This window comes from Panulirus ornatus, chromosome 7 (genome assembly GCF_036320965.1).
Source record: "Panulirus ornatus isolate Po-2019 chromosome 7, ASM3632096v1, whole genome shotgun sequence".
Classification (NCBI taxonomy): Eukaryota; Metazoa; Arthropoda; class Malacostraca; order Decapoda; family Palinuridae; genus Panulirus; species Panulirus ornatus.
This window is the reverse complement of record NC_092230.1, coordinates 2,192,374-2,210,911: the sequence shown is the minus strand read 5'-3', so window position 1 is coordinate 2,210,911 and position 18,538 is coordinate 2,192,374. Positions and strand designations below refer to the sequence as shown.

The following is an 18,538-nucleotide window of genomic DNA, read 5'->3' as shown; positions in this document are numbered from 1 at the left end:
AGGATGTTCCCTCTGGGGATAAGTCCTCTGTTCTAAACACTACCTCGCTAATGTGGGAAATGGTGAATAGTATGAAAAAAAAAAAAATTCTTTCTACATTCTCACCATTTTTAAAGAAAGAAAACTGAAGTCTCAACTTGCCTAAAATAAGCTCCAGAAGACAACAATCTAAAAAAGAAATTACCTACTGTGACCATTAAAGCACTTCATAGAAGGTGCCAGCCAATCAGAAGCCATTTCAAATCCAAATTCATGAATGACAAGGAGCAAATCTAACAGAATCATGTAAGGACAGGGTATGCTAGCATGAGACTCCTGCACCTCTATCCTCCTACCCCCATGTTTTGCCTTAAATTATGTAACTTCACCTATCATTCAATTTTTTTCTGCATCTAATTTTCTTTATGTGATCTTGAAGTGACTGAGAACTCTGATTACATATGATGATTTATTTTTATTTACCATACTTGACCACCATTTCCTGCATCCACGCGGTCATGCCAGGAAACAGATGATGAAAGACCCATCCACTAATATACATAGATGCCCATACACACATATACATATACATATCAACATATACATATATTCATTCATATCTATTTTGCTTTGTCACTGTCTCCCGCGTTAGCGAAGTAGTGCAAGGAAACAGACGAAAGAATGGCCCAACCCACCCACATACACATGTATATACATACACATCCACACACGCAAATATACATACCTATACATCTCACTGTATATATATATATAGACACACACAGACACATACATATATACACATGTACATAATTCATAGTCTGCCTTTACTTGTTCCCATCGCCACCTCGCCACACATGGAATAACAACCCCCTCCCCCCTCATGTGTGTGAGGTAGCGCTAGGAAAGACACCAAAGGCCCCATTTGTTCACACTCAGTCTCTAGCTGTCATGTAATTATGCACCGAAACCACAGCTCCCTTTCCACATCCAGGCCCCACAAAACTTTCCATGGTTTACCCTAGACGCTCCACTTGCCCTGGTTCAATCCATTGAAAGCATGTCGACCCCGGTATACCACATCGTTCCAATTCACTCTATTCCTTGCACGCCTTTCACCCTCCTGCATGTTCAGGCCCCGATCACTCAAAATCTTTTTCACTCCATCTTTCCACCTCCAATTTGGTCTCCTACTTCTCCTCGTTCCCTCCACCTCTGATACATATATCCTCTTGGTCAATCTTTCCCCACTCATTCTCTCTATGTGACCAAACCATTACAAAACACCCTCTTCTGCTCTCTCAACCACACTCTTTTTATTTCCACACATCTCTCTCACCCTTACATTACTTACTCGATCAAACATATACACATATACATACATATACACATCAACATATGCATGCCTATACATACACATACACGGACATATACACATATACACATGTACATATTCATACTTGCTTGCCTTCATCCATTCCTGGCACTACCCCATCCCACGGGAGACAGCATCTCTGTTCCAACTTTCTTTTCACTTGCTCCTAGCTCACTCATACTTCACATATGTTGGCTGCCTAAATTTTTTCCACAGCATATAGCTAAGCTTATTCAAATCTTGATATTTTTTCAAATGTTCCCTCTGTATTTGATACTAAAGTAACCAATACTCCTATCCTCATTGTGAATTTCAAAGAAACTTTTACCAAAATGAATATATCTTACTCAAACATACTTAGCTTATGTGCAACTATGGACCAGACCATATCATCTGGATGCATGTAGGTGAATGCTGATGTTCCTAAGACTTCTGTTGGCATGAGGCCTGTGATAAAAGATATCCTGAAAGAAAAGTACCACATTTTAATCAGGTACCACAAAGGTTTACAAATATACAAAAACAATGAAAAAATCAGTCTAATGCTAATGTTTTCCATATCAACAATTACAAAGAAAAAATCAGTCTAATGCTAATGTTTTCCATATCAACAATTACAGTACTGCAACACTTATGTTTATCCTCCTCTTAATGACAGTATACTTTCTTAACTACAGTATTTATGATCATGTTTCAGATAGAGCATGGAATCAAATCTTCCACTGTGAGCATCAGATACAGTTGAACAAAAATTAAAATATTTCCCTCCACTGCGTCATTTGGGAATATCCCTGTGACCTTCAAACAACCACCCTGTATGTGCTGAAGCTGAAAGATGAATGCTATACAAGGTTTCACTGATCATATGGTACAGAGTATAAAAATATATAATCTGGGCCTCATATAAACTTAGTTATACCTACATTTTTACTATTTTTTGGAAAACAATTTTGTCTTATCTTGCCATTTTATATATTTATTTTTCTCATATAATTTTTATGAAATAATAATACAAGTATGTATGTGGTTACAAAAAAATCTATTCAAAACACACATTACTTAAAAAAAGATAAGAGCATATAACATATAACCAATAAAGCATAAGGTTTATCATAATTTTCATATATATTTCCAAACAATTTCCTTTACTTGGTTCTTAACTAATGCATGAATTAAAAATTATCTAAATATTCAGTAAAATTCATGAGGAAATAAGTGAAAGAAATGGAAATCTTCTGTAATTCATAATCATCTGTTCAAATCATTCAAATTATAATAAGTGAACATGTTAAATTCTTTTTTCCAAAACATTTTTTTTATACACTTCTCAACAGATGGTTCTTACCTAACTCAAAAAGTGATAATAATTAACATATTCAGAAAAATAATGAAGAAAATGGGAGTCTAAATGGAAGTGCTACATAGAGCATGAATGCCTAGGATTCCAGGGAAGCTAGCATTATCCTCTGCTAAACTTACACATATTAAATGATACAGGAAGTCACATTCTTCACACAGTTTTTTTTTTCAAAATTTTATTAGGTAGGACCCAAGCAAGAATTAACAAAATGTGTTGAAGTATGGATAATGTTACCATGGCACATTCTAATTAGCAGAGCACAGAAAAGTGTCTGAGGTTTCAAAGTTACTCCTGTTGATAGGCAAAATACAGATGATTAAAATTCATGTGTGGGACTATAGGCCATATGGGATATCCTCATACTTTGAGGATAATCTGACCTACAGTAGATACCTCCTGGATCCTGAAAAATATTTGGAAAACTGACCCTTGTGGAAAGGAAACATTTACCTGTAAAAAACTGATTACCACTGATGAAGGCATTGTTGTTGATATTTGTGAACTATAGCAATGGTGGTTTGTCTTACTAACCTTATACCAACAAGAAGATCTGCTATTATATGTGAACTATAGCAATGGTGGCTTATACCAACAAGAAGATCCAGATACAGCAATGTTTCTGAAAAGTTTCCTATGAAAAAAGAAAATCCTAGATTCAGAAAAGGTACATGATATAGTTCTCCCAGTTGAATTTCTTTCCCTTTATCCCCTGCTTACAACTAAAATTGTATTATGGGTTTAAACTAAATATTCAAACCTGTGGTCTGTGTAAAGTATCTTTCCATTCATCCCATGTCGAGTAATATATTCATCCTGTGTAGATTCCACAAGAGAAAGTTCTGTGATTGGGCGATCCTTCACTACCCGCACAAAACTGACGAGCATATGAGTTCCAATCCTGTTCAGTGACACCTTTAAGGCCTGACAGTCTCCATCTATGTCTAATTCATCATCCTCATCATTATCTGCAATTACAATTTTGTATGAAATTCAAATACAATATAAACTATACATTTTTTTCCATACATATTCACCATTTCCCACGTTAGTGAGGTAGTGTCAAGAACAGAGGACTGAGCCTAAGAGGGAAAATCTTCACTTGGCCCCCTTCTTTTGGAAAAATAAGGAGTGGAGGGGAGGATTTCTAGCCTCTCACTCCCTTCCCTTTTAGTCACCTTTTACGACATGCGGGGAATACATAGGATGTATTCTTTCTTCCCTATCCCCAAGTATAACAAACTATACATAAACCTGTATATATCAACAAAACAAATACAAATCTGCTAAGGTAGGGGAGGAAAATTTCTACCTCTGTATTCCTTGCACGTTGTAGATGGTAACTAAAGGGGGTGGAAGTGGTGGATTAGAAACCCTCCCTTTCTTTATCTCCTTTGAAGGCTCAGGCTTGGGTATCTAAACATGTGTGGATGTAATCAAAATAAGAAGAGAGGAGAGACAGCTAGAATGTTTCAGGGAAGAAACCTGGATGTTCTGGCTTTGAGTAAAACAAAGCTCAAGGGTAAAGGGAGAGAATAGTTTGGAAATGTCTTTGGAATAAAGTCACAGGTTAATGAGAGAAGAGCTGAGGAAGGTGTAGCACTACTCCTGAAGCAGGAGTTGTGGGTGTGTGTGAAAGATTGTAAGAGAGTAAATTCTAGATTGATGTGGGTATAAATGAAAGTGGATGGTCAGAGATGGGTGATTATTAGAGCTGGTGTTCCTGGCCATGAGAAGGAAGATCATGAGAAGCAAGGTTTTTTTTTTTTGGCAGCAGCTAAGTGAGTGGGTTAGCAGTTTTGATGCAAGAGACTGGTTATTAGTGATGGGTAATTTGAATGCGAGGGTGAGTAGTGTGGCAGATGCAGGTATAATTGGGGGGCATAGGGTATTCTGTATTATGAATGAAAATGGTTCAAAACTTCTGGAGTTGTGTGATGAAAAAGAACCTGTGACTGGGAATACCTAGTTTAAAAAGAGGGACATAAACAAGGATGCATATGCTAATAGGAGGAATGGCAAGCAGGTAAAATTGGATCACATATTAATTGATAGGCATGTAAAAGAGAGACTGCTGGACGCAAATGTGCTGAGAGGGGCAGCTGGTTGCTTGATCACTATCTTATGGAGGTGAGTGTGAAGATTTGAAGAGGTTTTCATAAAAGAGGAAACAAGCAAGGTGAGTGGGTGTAAAATTGGAAATTTTCTGGGAAGCAGTGCTGTCATGTACTCTCGCTCTCTCTCTCTCTCTCTTTATTATACTTTGTCATTGTCTTCCGCGTTACCGAGGTAGCGCATGGAAACAGACGAAAGAATGGCCCAACCCAACCATATACACGTCTATACATACACGTCCACACACTCACATATACATACCTATACATTCCAACATAAACAAACATATATATATATATATATATATATATATATATATATATATATATATATATATATATATATATATATGGATGTGGAGGGGGGGCTGTGGTTTCGGTGCATTATTGCATGGCAGCTGGAGACTGAGTGTGAGCGAGTGTGGCCTTTGTTGTCTTTTCCTAGCGCTGCCTCGCTCGCAAGAGCAGGGGGGTTGTTATTTCGTGTGTGGCGGGGTGGTGATGGGACTCAGTAGAGGCAGACAGTGTGAATTGTGTACATGTGTATATGTGTATATGTCTGTGTGTGTGTAGGTGTATATGTTGAGATGTATAGGTATGTTTATTTGCGTGTGTGGCCGTGTATGTATACACATGTGTATGTGGGTGGGTTGGGCCATTCTTTCGTCTGTTTCCTTGCGCTACCTCGCTAACGCGGGAGACAGCGACAAAGCAAAATAAATAAATAAAATATATATATACACAGACATATACATATATATACACATGTACATAATTCATACTTGCGGCCTTTATTCATTCCCATCACCACCCCGCCACACATGAAATGACAGACCCCTCCCCCTGCATGTGCGTGAGGTAGCGCTAGGAAAAGACAACAAAGGCCACATTCGTTCACACTCAGTCTCTAGCTGTCATGCATGATGCACCGAAACCACAGCTTCCTTTCCGCATCCAGGCCCCACAAAACTTTCCATGGTTTACCCCAGGTGCTTCACATGCCCTGGCTCAATCCATTGACAGCATGTCGACCCCGGTATACCACATCGTTCCAATTCACTCTATTCCTTGCACCTCCAATTTCCACCTCCAATTTGGTCTCCCAATTCTCCTTGTTCCCTCCACCTCTGACACATATATCCTCTTGGTCAATCTTTCCTCACTCATTCTCTCCATGTGACCAAACCATTTCAAAACACCCTCTTCTGTTTTCTCAACCACACTCTTTTTATTACCACACATCTCTCTTACCCTTTCATTACTTACTTGATCAAACCACCTCACACCACATATTGTCCTTAAACATCTCATTTCCAACACATCCGCCCTCCTCCGCACAACTCTATCTATAGCCCACGTCTCACAACCATATACATATATATACTTATTTATTTTCTTTTTTTCATACATATTCTCCTTATCCCACATTAGCAAGGTAGCGTAAGAAGAGAGGGGTGAGCCTTAGAGGGTATATCCTCACTTGGCCCACCTCTCCTTTCCTTCTTTTGGAAAATTATAAATGGGAGGGGAGGATTTCCAGCCCCTTGCTCCTTCCCCTTTAAGTCGCCTTACATGACATGCAGGGAATATGTGGGAAGTATTCTTTCTCCCCTATCCCTGGGATAGGGGAATGTGAACGAATGTGGCCTTTGTAGTCTTTTCCTAGCGCTACCTCGTGTGCGTGTGGGGGAAGGGGGGTGCCATTTCATGTGTGGTGGGGTGGCGATGGGAATGCCTAAGGGCAGCAAGTATGAATATGTACATGTGTATATATCTATTTGCCTGTGTATGTATGTGTATGTATACATTGAAATGTAAAGGTATGTATATGTGTGTCTGTGGGCGAGTATGTATTTACATGTGTATGTGGGTAGGTTGGGCCATTCTTTCATCTGTTTCCTTGTGCAACCTTGCTGATGCAGGAGACAGCGACAGAGCATAATAATAATATTGATAATAATAACAATAATAATAATAATAACAATAATAATATATATATATAAATATATATATACACGCACACACATATATTCCTATGAGTCCACGGGGAAAATGAAACTCGAAAAGTTCCCAAGTGCACTTTCGCGTAATAATCACATCATCAGGGGAGACACAAGAAAGAAATATAACAGTCAGTTGATATACATCGAAGAAACGAAGCTAAGACGCCAAATGGCGTCCTAGCTTCGTCTCAGTCACTACCTCTGGTATTCACCCATAACTACTCAAACTTATCCCCCCTCAACTATATTCTCACTTGGGGAATTCTGTCCATATTGTTTCACTTTATACTCATAAATCTCACTTGAGGAATGCTGTCCATAATGTTTCATTCTATACTCAAAAAACTCAGCACTCTATCATATTCCTAGAAATTCATCTTTTCCAAAATCTAAGTCTTCATACTAACTTTTCATTCTTTCATAAGTTCATTTTCCTAATGCTATAACTCTCAGGTCCATTAATCAGGAATATCATACATCTAATTTCTACAAATATATCTGTCTGTATCTCTGGAGCCCATTCTCTTAAGGAACTCCTTAAAAAGGGTGGCCATGGCAAATGTATCCACCTAATGTTCCAACTCATTATTTCTAGCTAATGCTCCCAGCCAATTTTCATACCTACTATTTCTACCTGAAGTTTCTACCAAAAGCACCAGTCTAATGTTCCTGCCTATGATTTCTATCTACAGCTCCTAACATTTTGCCACAAGAAGAATGGGTCATGTGAACTGTGTTGTCAAGTGTTATGTGTGACAAGGAGAGAATGCATGTTTGTTGACAGATTGCTTCACCCAGTTACACATGGAGTTTAAATTTCCCTCGGACAGGTTGTACCTCTCTAATCCGGTGCTCTGTGGTCCAATAACTCCCTAGTGTGGCACGTTTAGAATCTGCCACCAGTATTTTGTGGATTGGCCACTAGGGTGGCGGTTAGCAATAACCAAAGACATTACAGAGGAAAACCTAAAGGAATGGATGAACACTGATAATGATGAGCCTGTTCTTTATCAACCAAATGATCAAGAAATCATGGAGATGGTTCATCAGGGTAGGAAAGAAACATCGTCATGAAGAAAGTGCAGAGGAAACCAAGTAAGAGGAAGAAAGAATTTCTTTAGATAAATGTATCCAGATGATGAAAAATTTAATTGCATATGTTTACATAGAGGGTTCCCTTTGGGGTCAATTTCTGTTTTCTGGCATTTACTGCAGTCTGGCTATGGCCAGGTCCCAAAGATTAAGGAGGTACAACTGTATTAAAATCCTACTACTAATCTGAAATCTAAATTCTTAACAATGATACTAAAACTTTGCCTTCAAAGAGCTTAGCTTACCACTGGAGGTATTTGTTCCACTTGGTGAAGGAGCCAGTACACAAGGAGAAGAAACAGCACCAGCACTCTGTGGTATTGGTCGTAAATGACCAACGACATGAATAATTTCATAACGCCCTGGATCATTACGAGACAGTGCTTTCTCCATCATTCGGCAAAAGAATGATCGTCTGCTGTTTTCTGTAGAGATTTTAAATTTTCTTTGTAATCCAAGTGCTTGAAAACAAAGAGATAATCATTTCTAAATCTTACATATAAATGAAAAAAGAAAAAAAGAAATTCAAAGGAGGAGACAAATTAAGTAAAGGGGGGAAGGGGATGGGATCAAGCTCCTTGAAACACTTGGGAGAGGGGGGAACAGAGTTGTTCCAATATTAAAAAAAAATAAGGCAAATCAATCTTACTTCTATCTAACCATATCATGAAAGCTTTTACCATTACTAAGGTAGGGTGATAAATTTCTCTTCACTTGTTTTATTACCTGCCACTTCAAAACCTACGATCACCAATGACATCCTAGAATAGTAATTTTAAACTGTTTCTTTGTTAAAACATATATACTTAACATAAGAGCCATACAAATATATCTATGCTTAGCCATATAAAAAACAAAGTAAATGATGGAAAAAAGTAATTACCCTTTTGGGTGAGTTGCTGTTGGAAGATCTCATGGTCATCAGGATGAATAACACTATAGATGCTATGTCCTAATAAGTCGACCTACAAAGATGTAACAGTAGTTATAAATACAGTTCAATAAGTTTCATTCAATTCTTCTCTTACTATGCTCCCATTTATATTGGGGTGGGTCATCTATACACAACCTCTTCCTCTGAGGCCTTGAGAATAATGAGTGAAAATAATGCCTGCAAAGGGAAGGGTCTCCTGTTATAGTCCTGTAGCTGGCAAAGGCTGAGATACCAAGTTTCTTAAAATGACTGTAAAAATAGTTTTACTCTTTATTACTTTAAAATCCTGGAATACAGGTGGTTATGATATTATGAATGATAATGGGCCAACATTATAGTATATACTGAAATCCACAGCAGAGCCCTAAGGACTACTCCAGTCAGCCTACTCAAGTGTACTCTAGTAACAGAAAAAAGTGGTCTCTTTTCTCTGAACATTTACTTTAATTATTGAGTGAAAATCATCTGAAATAACTGCTGCAATTGATGAAAATCTTGCAAGATCAATTTGAATTATACGTAGTATTCATCAGGGATTAAGACTACTGCTACCTCCAGAATACACATTCTCATTCAACAGATTTAAAGAAAAAAAAAGAGCATAAAAGTATTTCTCTCACAGTTAAATTACTATGATGAAGTATGCAATGGGAAAACTGCTGGAAGAAAGAGTTCTGTTGTGTAAGTCCAACTTCCTCCTCTTTTCCTTGTTTTTCAAGGATAAAAATCATCCCACGATTAATTGATTAGCCTTTTTGTAGCTCCTTTCTTGCACCCACCTTCTTGCATTACTTTGGTTTTTGCTTTTGAGAGCTGGCTGCTTGTGTGCCCTTACCGCTAGCTAGACCACACAATACTTGGCAAGCTGCTGCATCACAATAACTGTGTGGCCATAGGCAACTAAAGAGTGCGCTGTTTCTTTCCCTAAACCTTGAAGCTTTGGAACGCTTTACTTTTTCATGTCTTTCCCAATAACTATGACCTGACAAATTCTAAATTAGAGGTTTTTCAGGTCCTCCAAAATTTGTAAATACTTTCCCTTGTCTCTTCATTTCCCTTTCATGATTTCTATATTTCAATCAGGGTCCATCCTCAATGTGGACTTTTGTCTGTGACTGGAACCTCCAATATGTGTAATGCACTGAAACCACAGTTTCCTTTCCACATCCAGGCTCCACAAAACTTTCCATGGTTTACCCCCAGACCCTTCACATGCCCTGGTTCAATCCATTGACAGCACGTCGACCCCGGTATACCACATTGTTCCAAGTCACTCTATTCCTTGCACACCTTTCACTCTCCTGCAAGTTCAGGCCCCAATCACTCAAAATCTTTTTCACTCCATCCTTCCACCTCCAATTTGGTCTGCTTCTCCTTGTTCCCTCCACCTCTGACACATATATCCTATTTGTCAGTCTTTCCTCACTCACTCTCTTCATGTATCCAAACCATTTCAACACACCCTCTTCTGCTCTCTCAACCACACTCTTTTTATTACCACACAGCTCTCTTACCCTTTCATTACTTACTCAATCAAACCGCCTCACATCACATATTGTCATCAAACGTCTCATTTCCAACACATCCACCCTTCTCCGCACAACCCTATCTATAGCCCATGCCTCACAACCATATAACATTGTTGGAACCACTATTCCTTCAAACATACCCATTTTTGTTCTCTGAGATAATGTTTTTGCCTTCCACACATTCTTCAATGCTCCCAGGACCTTCGCCCCCTCCCCTACCTTGTGACTCACTTCTGCTTCCATGGTTCCATCTGCTGCTAAGTCCACGCCCAGATATCTAAAACACTTCCTCCAGTTTTTCTCTATTCAAACTTACCTCCCGATTAGCTTGTCCCTCAACCCTACTGAACCTAATAATCTTGCTCTTATTCACATTTACTCTCAACTTTCTTCTTCCACAAACTTTATACAGTGCACTACCAGCACACTGGTACAGTATAGTATGGTACAAGATTTTATGTGGCCAGCAAACTGATAGCATATTGGTACTATGATGGATAAAAGGTAAGACCTGCCTCTTGTCTCTCCTCTAGCTACAAGATGTTACTAATGTTTATTCACCTTCAGCTTCAACTGGGTCAGACGCCATCCTAGCATTTCAACTAAGTCATTATTTATCACTAATTTAGTCTATGTGTACATTTCAAGATTGGAAACAATTGAGAAGTTTTGTTAAGTACAGTACAGTATATATTCATAGTTGTGGAGGCTAAGGTGAAGATTTGTATGGGCTTTCAGAAAAGAAGAGTGAATGTTGGGGTGAAGAGGGTGGTGAGAGTAAGTGAGCTTGGGAAGGAGACTTGTGTGAGGAAGTACCAGGAGAGACTGAGTACAGAATGGAAAAAGGTGAGAACAATGGAAGTAAGGGGAGTGGGGGAGGAATGGGATGTATTTAGGGAATCAGTGATGGATTGCGCAAAAGATGCTTGTGGCATGAGAAGAGTGGGAGGTGGGTTGATTAGAAAGGGTAGTGAGTGGTGGGATGAAGAAGTAAGATTATTAGTGAAAGAGAAGAGAGAGGCATTTGGACGATTTTTGCAGGGAAAAAATGCAATTGAGTGGGAGATGTATAAAAGAAAGAGACAGGAGGTCAAGAGAAAGGTGCAAGAGATGAAAAAGAGGGCAAATGAGAGTTAGGGTGAGAGAGTATCATTAAATTTTAGGGAGAATAAAAAGATGTTCTGGAAGGAGGTAAATAAAGTGCGTAAGACAAGGGAGAAAATGGGAACTTCAGTGAAGGGCGCAAATGGGGAGGTAATAACAAGTAGTGGTGATGTGAGAAGGAGATGGAGTGAGTATTTTGAAGGTTTGTTGAATGTGTTTGATGATAGAGTGGCAGATATAGGGTGTTTTGGTCGAGGTGGTGTGCAAAATGAGAGGGTTAGGGAAAATGATTTGGTAAACAGAGAAGAGGTAGTAAAAGCTTTGCGGAAGATGAAAGCCAGCAAGGCAGCAGGTTTGGATGGTATTGCAGTGGAATTTATTAAAAAAGGGGGTGACTGCATTACTGACTGGTTGGTAAGGTTATTTAACGTATGTATGACTCATGGTGAGGTGCCTAAGGATTGGTAGAATGCATGCATAGTGCCATTGTACAAAGGCAAAGGGGATAAGAGTGAGTGCTCAAATTACAGAGGTATAAGTTTGTTGAGTATTTCTGGTAAATTATATGGGAGGGTATTGATTGAGAGGGTGAGGCATGTACAGAGCATCAGATTGGGAAAGAGCAGTGTGGTTTCAGAAGTGGTAGAGGATGTGTGGATCAGGTGTTTGCTTTGAAGAATGTATGTGAGAAATACTTAGAAAAGCAAATGGATTTGTATGTTGCATTTATGGATCTAGAGAAGGCATATGATAGAGTTGATAGAGATGCTCTGTGGAAGGTATTAAGAATATATGGTGTGGGAGGCAAGTTGTTAGAAGCAGTGAAAAGTTTTTATCGAGGATGTAAGGCATGTGTACGTGTAGGAAGAGAGGAAAGTGATTGGTTCTCAGTGAATGTAGGTTTGCAGCAGGGGTGTGTGATGTCTCCATGGTTGTTTAATTTGTTTATGGATGGGGTTGTTAGGGAGGTGAATGCAAGAGTTTTGGAAAGAGGGGCAAGTATGAAGTCTGTTGTGGATGAGAGAGCTTGGGAAGTGAGTCAGTTGTTGTTCGCTGATGATACAGCATTGGTGGCTGATTCATGTGAGAAACTGCAGAAGCTGGTGACTGAGTTTGGTAAAGTGTGTGAAAGAAGAAAGTTAAGAGTAAATGTGAATAAGAGCAAGGTTATTAGGTACAGTAGGGTTGAGGGTCAAGTCAATTGGGAGGTAAGTTTGAATGGAGAAAAACTGGAGGAAGTAAAGTGTTTTAGATATCTGGGAGTGGATCTGGCAGCGGATGGAACCATGGAAGTGGAAGTGGATCATAGGGTGGGGGAGGGGGCGAAAATCCTGGGGGCCTTGAAGAATGTGTGGAAGTCGAGAACATTATCTCGGAAAGCAAAAATGGGTATGTTTGAAGGAATAGTGGTTCCAACAATGTTGTATGGTTGCGAGGTGTGGGCTATGGATAGAGTTGTGTGCAGGAGGATGGATGTGCTGGAAATGAGATGTTTGAGGACAATGTGTGGTGTGAGGTGGTTTGATCGAGTAAGTAACGTAAGGGTAAGAGAGATGTGTGGAAATAAAAAGAGCGTGGTTGAGAGAGCAGAAGAGGGTGTTTTGAAATGGTTTGGGCACATGGAGAGAATGAGTGAGGAAAGATTGACCAAGAGGATATATGTGTCGGAGGTGGAGGGAACGAGGAGAAGTGGGAGACCAAATTGGAGGTGGAAAGATGAGTGAAAAAAGATTTTGTGTGATCGGGGCCTGAACATGCAGGAGGGTGAAAGGAGGGCAAGGAATAGAGTGAATTGGATCGATGTGGTATACCGGGGTTGACGTGCTGTCAGTGGATTAAATCAGGGCATGTGAAGCGTCTGGGGTAAACCATGGAAAGCTGTGTAGGTATGTATATTTGCGTGTGTGGACGTATGTATATACATGTGTATGGGGGTGGGTTGGGCCATTTCTTTCGTCTGTTTCCTTGCGCTACCTCGCAAACGCGAGAGACAGCAAAAAAAAAAAAAAAAAAGTTCTTTCAAAGTTATATATATTAGGGAAACCAAAAACCTACAGCTTATAATCTTTATGATCTGCTAATTGCTCTTCTTGGCAAAACAGATACCAACAAGCAGAACTTTCCCAAATTTGGCAACTGCATGACCCTAGGGTTGCTCGACTCCACCTTCTCTTCAAGGCTTCTAATGTTCCTCTTGTGCTTCATGCAGGACATAGAAGGCTTTAAGGACTTGCCATACAATTGCTGGTGACACATGAAAGGGCCCATTGTTCAGAATAGTAATCCAGGGTGCACAAAGCACACAAATGTGCCAGACCAGCACACAATACCATGCCAGAAAGCACATGGGAGAGGGTAAACACCGGTGCCATAAAACACAGGGTGGTGAGTACACTAATTGCTATAGTATGGTGTGTGTGCAATATGAAATATCTTAAGTATCTTTTCCAATTTTTTTTAATTGGTTTTGAATAATAAAGGGTTGCCAACGTACACTGATAAAATACATTTTTTCTTAACATTTTGTGAACTTGAATTATGTTTAACAGGTTTAACTGTAATACTACAATTTCTGATATAATAGGGATGGTGTCCTCTTAATTAAGTGACAATGAGTCAACACAGCATGATCAATGCTAATTCAACAGAGAACTGTCTAAAAATGGTAATTCATGTTGGAGGAGGAATGCCATTTGTCTACCACTTCTTTATCCTTTGTAGGTGTCATTCTTTTCGACTTCCAAATTCCAAGTCCCATCCAGCTTGCCATTTCAATTCAATATAATTTTCTGTTCTGCTTATAAATTACACTCACATACAGATGCTGCTATTTCATAACTGCTGATACCAGGACACCAGCAATATTCTCCACTTATGCTTATGTGGATTCTTACAGTCGAATCCTGGACATTTTGAAGTAAGGGATTTACTGGAGCATGGTGTGATATTCAGGAATGCACTCTGAGAATTAGGGTATATGGTAAATTTTCTTAAGGGACTTTTCAATTAATTTACATGCAGCCTGAACACCATACATTTCTGCAGTAAATATGGTATTTTTGCTATATGAGATTCATGTTCTTGAGAATCACACAAAAATTTGCAAAGCCTAGCTTTAACTTAAAAGATAGTGCTTTTACTTCCCAATTATCAATGTTACCTGACTATGACCAAAGAACTGGTCAACTGCCTCTGTAATGTACAACACTTTGCCCAGCGAGGTAACCACCAGGAGAAATCCACCCATAGCCTGAAAAGAGAACATACTCATTTTCATTTACAGTTCAGTTACAATCTTATATATCAGCATTCTGGCAAACAATAAGACATACAAGGTGCTCAAAAGTATATGATTACAAGCAATTAGATATGTCTCATAGTACAATGGATTTAATACTTTTACATTAAAAAATCTATGAGTCTTGAAAGAAAGAATCAGGAATTAATTAACAAACAATTTTGTATATGTATAGCAATAATTTAGTAAATGACTGGCAACCATGGACCAAGGAAGCACCAACTATTAATCAGGAAGGTTAGTGATGGTAACGCAGTGAGCGAGCACTGTGGCATTTATTGTTCCCCTCCATAGTCCAGGTTGCTATTTCTTTTCTCTGTTTACCTACATGTGGATTTCTGACAATGAATCCACAAACTCACCTTCTCTACATCTCATAAATAACACCTGACAACACAAATCTCATACAATCCTCTACTGTAGATTTTCCTCACTTTATAGTAACAGTAAATAATCCTGACAGTACAATATCATTATGATTCTCTGGCATCATATTGGAGGAGGTAAGGATGATTTCCAGGACCCTTTAACTGTCATCAAGCAAATGGAACTCAACTCTTCTTTTCCAACACCACTCCTAGACCTGGGTCTCTCTCATTCTACTTCTACAAATTCAGTTTCAAATTCAATCTCCCCTCTCCAGAATGCCAATCTGCTTCTTCCCCTGACCTTCAGTTCCAGAACCCAGCTGTCTACAGCTACATTTCCTCAACACTATCAAATCTACAACCATAATCTTTACCATCAATTCTGCTTCAAGGAGTGTTTGCGCTTAATGTAGTACAAAAACACTTATTACTTGCCTCATAGATCTTGAATCTCCCAACTAAATGGGCATCTGGTACAAAATTTTTCTAGCTTCTTTGACTTTATGTTTGTATAAGTTTGTTGAGTATGGAAAAGTTGTGATTTCAAAGGTGACAGCTTGCAGAGAACATCAGATTAAGGAAGAACAATGTGATTTCAGAAGTGGTAGAGGATGTGTGGATTGGATGTTTGCCTTGAAGAATTTGTGAAAAAATCTTTGAGAAATGAGATTTTTTATGTGGCACTTATGGATCTGAAGAAAGCATAAGACTGGGGTGACAGAGATGCCTTATGGAAGTTATCAGAAGCAAAGGAGTGTTTATCAAGAGAGTAAGGTATGCATATGAACAGATAAAAAGGAGTGTGAGTGGCTCCAGGTGAAGGTTGGTTTGTGGTAGTGTATAATGTCAACATGGCTCTTTGATGTGTTTATGGATGGGGTGGTAAGGGAAGTGAATGTTAGGTTTTGGGAAGAGAGGTAGGTCTGTAGTCAGTTAAGGGTTGAGGGTTATGGGAGGTAAGTCGGTTACAGTTTGCAGATGACATGGCACTGGTGTCCAATTCAAGTGAGAAACTGTGGAAGTTGGTGTCTGAGTTTAGGGGAATGTGTGGAAGATGAAAGTTGAGAGTAAATGTGAATATAAGCAAGGTTGTTATGTTTATCAGTGCAAAGAGACAGATCAGTTGAGGAATGAGTTGGAATGGAGAAAACTTGGTGGAAGTGAAGTGTTTTAGGTACCTGGGAGTGTTTTATGAAAGCAAGTGGAACCATGAGAACTGAGGTGGTCCTTAGGATGGGTGAAGGGGTGAAGAGCCTGGGCACACTAGGAATGTGTGGAAAGAGGAGTCACTATCTGGCAGGGCAAGGTAGGGTATGTACTTGAAACGAGAACATACAGAGGAAATTAAACATGTTGGAAATGCAATGTGTGAGGGTAATATGTGGTGTGAAGAGGGTTCATCAAGTAAGAAATGATATGGTAAGAAATTGGTGTTGTAATAAGAATAGTATGGTTGAGAAAGCTGAAGGTGTGCTGAAATGGTTTGGACATATGCATAGACTGAGTGAGGAGAGGTTGAGAAAAAGGGTACATGTGTAATAAAAGTGGAGGGAATAAGGAGAAGAGAGAAACTGCATTGGATGGAGTGGAAAAGGATCTGAAATTTCAGGCTTGAAAACGAAGGAAGTAAGGCATGCATGGGATAGAGTGAACTGGAGTGATTTAACAGACAGTGGGCAATGTTGTGTTCATGGAGTGAACCAGGGCATATGAAGTGGTCGGTGGAAACTACAGAAAGGTTTGTGAGGTCTGGTTGTGAACGTGGGGCTGTGGTTTTCGTGCATTACACATGACAGGTAGAGAGCAGATGTACATGAATGAGGCCATTTTTTTTTCATCTGTTCCTGCCAATACCTTGTTACTGTAGGAAATGGCAAACAAGCATAAAAAAAAATTCTCCACCATTTCTCTAACTAGGTAAACTCTTTGACTCTCTGATCAGCCACAAAGCACTGCTTTCTCATATCCATGTGCCGAAATCCTCTGTGCAAGGAATTTCTATGTATACCACCAGGGTTACTTTAGCTTTACACAGGATGATCCTAATGAAGTCAAGGTCTTTTATTCTTTCTCCTTTACATTCTGGAACAAATAATCAAACAACCAACATGACTTTCCAACCATCACAAATACTCTTCCAATGCACTCAATCTCTATTTTACTTGTGATACCTCCCATTACAAATACTGTGCATAATTTTTGTTTCTTTGGTTTTCTCACCACAATATCAACTTTATCATTTTCATCTGGGTACATTCATTCCCTTTCCCCTGCAAAATGACAACTTTAGCACACTGAAATACAAACACTGCACAATGTATGCCCCTTTGGACCTCTGATCATCAACTTTATTACTTTCAAATGGATACATTCACCCCCTTCCCCCTCAATATGCTAACTCTAACACTTTGGCAACATTCACTGGTCATCCTGAGCAGTTTCTTTACTGACTTTCCTTAGGACAGGCACAGTTTTGCTGGCTGGGACACCTTCAGCTGAATTGACTGTATAGCAGATATCATTTTTGCTGGGAGATAGTTATTAGTCCCTTCCTCTACCAGACCTTTCTATCTTTCATGCTTTGTTCACTCATGTTTGAAGACCGCTGCATCAGGGACAGAGTGCACAGGAGCATGAAACTCTTTCCTTCCTGTAAATCCAGCTCAGCTTTCATTTTGTCATAGAATAACTGTAAAGCTCTTCTCCATAGAGTCAGGAACACCTTCAAAAAAAGAAATTGTGCTAATAAAACTTCCTCTACTGATACATATTCCTATTCCTTTATCAAAATGATTTCCAATATCTTTTGTAAATCAATCTATTCCATCTCTCTGCAAACCTGATTAAGCTATGGCTAACTCTGTAAATGATATGCCAATCTTTTCAGTAACTTCAGACAATTCTCTATCTAATGCTCTTCCCTCATCTCCTCCCACAGAACCTAATCCATCGCCTATATTTTCCTCTCACAAGTCTTTTCCATCTCTCTGCAAACCTGATTAATCTATGGCTAAGTCTCTGAACAATATGCCACTCTTTTTGGTAAGGTACTTTATTCTCCTCTAATTTTACTTCAGATGATTCTCTATCCAAAGCTCTTCCCTCATCTCCTCCCACAACCTATTCCCTCTCCTATATTTTCCTTGCACAAGTCTTCAGAGTACTTTCCCAGCTTCAAGTAGGAAAGATATATGGTCCAGACAAAACATCTGGAGCCCTAAGGAAGGGTGCCTTTGTGCTAGCTATAATCCTTGCTTTCCTGTTTTATCTCTCATACTTTCTTCCTTCTTGGAACTATGCTTTAGTGCAGCCCATCTCTATGAAAGGATATTACTCCATCCCTTCAAACTATTACTCCAATGCTCTTACTTCTGCAACAACTAAG

General features: G+C 39.2%; 1 protein-coding gene across 9 annotated transcripts in view; it reads right to left on the bottom strand.

The window, feature by feature from the left end:
• LOC139749365 (uncharacterized) overlaps positions 1-18,538 on the bottom strand; it is a 492,874-nt gene that overhangs the window by 38,360 nt on the left and 435,976 nt on the right. For all 9 annotated transcript variants that reach the window (XM_071663129.1, XM_071663130.1, XM_071663123.1 and 6 more), the window contains 5 exons: positions 14,648-14,737; positions 8,804-8,885; positions 8,166-8,345; positions 3,472-3,679; positions 1,712-1,818 (listed from right to left, as the gene is read on the bottom strand). In XM_071663129.1, coding sequence (XP_071519230.1) covers positions 1,712-1,818; positions 3,472-3,679; positions 8,166-8,345; positions 8,804-8,885; positions 14,648-14,737 — 667 coding nt within the window. The remainder of the gene's footprint in view (positions 1-1,711; positions 1,819-3,471; positions 3,680-8,165; positions 8,346-8,803; positions 8,886-14,647; positions 14,738-18,538) is intronic.